At 43.4% G+C, this 4712-nt stretch overlaps 1 protein-coding gene across 1 annotated transcript in view; it reads right to left on the minus strand.

Moving 5' to 3' along the window:
- LOC103521844 (interleukin enhancer-binding factor 2 homolog) overlaps positions 1-4712 on the minus strand; it is a gene marked incomplete at its 3' end in the record, with an annotated part of 20980 nt that overhangs the window by 7947 nt on the left and 8321 nt on the right. The window contains 3 exon segments of the mRNA XM_017448901.2: positions 1226-1358; positions 2115-2289; positions 2661-2982. Of these exon segments, the coding sequence (XP_017304390.1) occupies positions 1226-1358; positions 2115-2289; positions 2661-2982 (630 nt within the window).

The following is a 4712-nucleotide window of genomic DNA, read 5'->3' on the forward strand; positions in this document are numbered from 1 at the left end:
TTCTCTGTCGGTCGGATCAATCGAACCCCCCATTGTGTAGACGGAACGTTGGTGATCCAGTACCCAAACTAAGGGTGGACCTCGTCTAAAATAGGAGACCAAACAAACACCTTGTCGATCGAAAGAGGATAGGACAGAAGGAAGAGAATAAACGAAAACCCTACTATTCTAGAATCGTCAACTTCAAGGGAGAGAAGTTGGAACGAACCGACCGACATGTCCAAAGGACACACTGGTGACTGGTGTCTCCAGGTCGAAAGGAGAGTGGTGATTAAATGATATTAAAGGTTTATCCATGATGAGGTTAGATTGAAGTATTAGGGGAATGAAACCGACCCTAACTTGGATGTGAAAGGGAGGACTAAAATAGTCTGAACTGGTGATGTCGATAAATTTTGTTCATACAATATTTATCGAAAGTACCATTGTTCAAATAGATGGAAACCAACTGTATGAATTGAACTATAAAAAAAGTGTATTCAAAGACTTTTAGAAAAATTACTGAACTTTGACATCCGTGTATTTAAAATAAAGAACTTTATCGGTGAGAGACTGCAGTAGTACAAGGTTTTAAGGTCCTAAGTTTTACCTGTAGTTCCTCGTGCCCAAACTAGACCAGTTGTTTCCAGAGTAGGACGCCACAGAGCACTGGTGAGACGTGAGATTGAACTTTGTCGACGTTGGGCTACACGTGTATGGACCTATAGCACTACGTCACGTAGACGATCGCCAATGTTTGTACACTGTACCAAACCTACACTTGCGAGTGCTTCTATGGAGCCCAAATTATCGGAGCTAAGCGTAATACTATTCCGAACTTTTTGAGCGAAACCTTTTTCCCAAGTCTCGGTACTACTTTAGGTACCTACTAACTCGACGCCCATTCGATTCGTGTTATGGACCATTATTATTATTTTTTTTATTATTCTTATTCGGATTATAATATTTCATGAACCTATGGTTGTATTCTGTATTACACCCTGTGTACTCATGGGAAACCAACATCAAGATGCTCAAGTCTTATTGTCATGATAGGTGAATTGGTAAAATTTTTTATTTTATACGTACTTGGAGTGAGAGGTGGATCGTCCTCGCCTACACTCGTAGTTAAGGTCCCTGTCGGTTGTTTATAATAGTTAGATAGGCTTTTTCTAATACACCATACGTTATCCGACATAAGTAAGAACACGAAAACAAAAAAAAACCAGAAAAAAAAGAAAGGTACTCCTTGCAGTAGGCAAGGTAGATGGGAAGAGGCAGATTGTCTGAGAACCATCCAGCATGCAGCCTAGGAGTGAGGGGCGTAACAGGGTCGGCCTCCAGGGCCCATAGGCCTGCATGGGTTCGCCGCACCCCAGCTTCAGATGATAGCCACACGAGACACAAACCGAACTAACGGCGACGACCCTCCTGTAAGCACAACTTTTCGGAGTAGAGAATGACGTGTTCTTAAGTAATCTATGACTGCAAATAACACCGCTTCAATTAAGGGCTAAAGGTGGTACGAGTGGAAGCGACATGCCCAGTGGATACATGCTGGTCACGGGGCTAGAGTGCCTTTGTTTTTCCATCCTAAAAAAAAAGAATCGTTGTAAGGAAGTAGAAGGTAGGAAAGATAGGGGACGGTCCTATTGTTGTCATGGCGAGTGAAGGTCGGCGGGGCGGCCCGTTCGGGCGACAAGGGTACACCGAGCCTAAGGCGCCGACCATCGCAGGTACTGCGCAGCAGGGCAGCCGCGTAAACATAGTAGTGGCCTGAGTAGGGAGCATAAAGAGCCTCGGCGCAACACTTACAATTCAAGCCGGGGGCCCATGTAGCTTAGCTGGAGCCTAGTCCTCTTGTTCCCTAAGGACCGCAGACCGGGCAGTGCCGCTCTCGCGAACGATGACGAAGGAACCCGCGAGGGTCAACCGGGACCTATCTGGCCACAGCCGGACCCCACTCAAGGTCACTCAATTTGGTCCCACAAGTACGTGAAGTAGGGCGGCGTCATCAAATAGAACCAACCTCCACGCAACAAGCAGAGAGGCCTTGCTGGTCGCTTGTTTGGGCAAGAGGAGCACAATTAAGGTACTTATGGTTGTTGTTTTTTTATACAGATTACTTCACTCACCAGCTTTATTCCTAGGAGCTTCTCCTGCTTTGATCTCCGTCAACACCTTGTTAGCAACCCAGCTGACAGCCTCCTTGGTTGGCAGAGATTTGAAGATGATGACCAGATCAGCTGATTTTTCTCCCTTGATGGCAACACCTTTTTTGAATGACCCCACAGCCCTGGTCTCGTCAATCTAGAGGGAAAATTGATAATAATTTCAAGAAATTAAAGAGAAGTATCCAAGAGATTAAAAATAAGTAAATTACACAGTACATTTTTTCCCAAGGGAAGCTATGTGATAGTGATAGACCTTTCAACATAGGAGGTGACATTGGTATTGTTTCTTCAATAATACCTACTTTCCAATGGCTTCCTAGGCCCCCTCCCCCTGAAAGAGAAGGGTAGATCTCCAAATTTGACAGGGCCCACCCTAAGGGTCCATGTGGGGCCCTCATGCCACAGGGGGCTATAGGGGTGGGATATACATCAGTGCTTCCTACAAATAATTGTAAGGAATTGCAAATTTATTTATGTTGATTCTAAATATGTGTTTTGGAAACTTACATCAATCTCTGGATCACCAGACGAGACAATCAGTTTGTCAAACACAGCCTGCACTTTTTGCACAAAGCCCTGGATCAGTGCCAGGTCCTGTTCGGAAGGCGTCAACTCTTCGTTTCTCTTGAGTAAAATTTGTTCGTACAGTTCTTCGTCAGACCGTGGAGCAACTCTTGGGAAAGCATTTTCACATAGGACGTAGTCAAATGGATGTCTCATGTGAGGAACATACTTGGGGAATCTTCTGATTTGCGGAGGGATGCCTCCTCGCATTGGTCCACCTCTCCCTCTTGCACCACCTCTGATTCCTCCACGAGCCATTGATATTCTGGAATGGAATGTAAATGAAACGGGTAATTATTCAGAAGCCATGGAAATGAAAAAGCAAGCTCCTCCTTCTTGTAGCAATTTTCCATTGATGTGACTTCTGGACAAGTACCTGAAAGGTATAGTGTTGTGCTCTTAAAAGTTTACTAACAGAATCAAACCTGACTTCTCTTTAAAACTAAGAAGGCATAGTGAATAAGATGTACAAGATAGGAACTAGGAACCTATTTCATGGTCTTTTGAGTCTAAAACACTATGAAATTATTTATTTTGATTTCTATAGTAGGTAATTCTGGTTGGTGATAAGATCACAGGTCTTTAACCTACACCTGGACCTGGGGAGTCAAGAGGGATTATACTTACAGGACTTAGCGGTACGGAGATTCCTTTTGTAAACTTGCAGGTACGATAAGTTCACAGTCTGAGAAAGGTTGTGGTGAGAATATTACCAAGTCAAAGTTAGATTATTGCCAGAAATTTACAAAACCGGCGAAAAAAAATCCAAAATTTCCAGAATCAACAAAAATTTGTAAAATCCGCTCCTCAAAAATCTCAAAATCAAAACAAATCATCGATTCCAAAGAGGTAAAAAGAAAGTTCAGAAAAGGCGGCTCAAAGATGGGTGTACACGCGGTTTTCTCAGGCGCGGTATTTAACGCGCATGGTGTATTCTTTAAATCACGCAAAATTATTGCATCCGAGTGTTTTGCACACAGATGAGGCATTTTGAATATGGATTTAATTTTTTAGGTACCTATACAGAAAATACACCTCCTTAAAAAGTGAAAGTCCTTGTGAAATGAATGGATTGAATGGGCCCCAGCCCATTGACATCAAGAGCCGCAGTCCGCTCTTCTTAAATTAGGAAGACCCTGCTTCAAGCAAAACTCGACCTTATGATCATGTAAAATCAACGAATTTAAAAGGTAAGAACTGTAAAGAATCGCGTATCACAAAGCAGATGATTTCAAATCAGATGTTTTGAATGTTCATTCCTCTTTGTAAAATATTTAATAGAGTTGTGTTGCAAACGCCTAGGACTTTTTTTGTCCCAATGGAAAATTGGAAATTATTTGGCTAACTGGAGTAAAACGATTTTGAGTTACAATTTATGAATTATGATCCTGCCTCGGTGGTGAAGACGCTCGCCTGGTGACCAGGAGGGCGTGGGTTTGATCCGAGTCGAGGCATGAAATTTTACCCTCATTTATTTCACAGACTCTCGATGTCTCTTCGACCAAAATCTGTCACACCACCGGAACGTGTGTGTGACGGAAAAAGCTTCGGTGTGGAGTGGTGTGACAGGCCTAGGTAGGAGCTAAAGACCTAGATCTGTCTGATAGTCGGAGCGTGCGTGGCTAGGGTTGAGGGTCGGAGCTCCGTTGTGGACTTTTACTAATGGTACGACAACGAAGACCATATTATAGACATGGACCCTGGACCTAATACCCCGCCGACAGCATGGACCCTTTCACCAGGGTCCTCTTTTTTTTATATATTGAAAATTTTGATGTTAGAATGTTCGGAAGAATGTATACCTACATACAAAACCATTGACCCTCTCTCTCGCGCTCTCTCTCTCTCTCTCAAAAAAAAAGTCGGGGTCGGCTCCAAATTTTCGGAGTCTGGCCTATGGTGAAGGATAAAAATATTAAAAATAATGAAGTTCAAGGGGGGGGGGGCCCTCGCCCGATTAAGGGTCGCTGAAAAAGTTTGCGGCATGTAAATCTA

This window comes from Diaphorina citri, unplaced genomic scaffold (assembly GCF_000475195.1).
Source record: "Diaphorina citri unplaced genomic scaffold, Diaci psyllid genome assembly version 1.1 scaffold6081, whole genome shotgun sequence".
In the NCBI taxonomy this organism is placed as follows: domain Eukaryota; kingdom Metazoa; phylum Arthropoda; class Insecta; order Hemiptera; family Psyllidae; genus Diaphorina; species Diaphorina citri.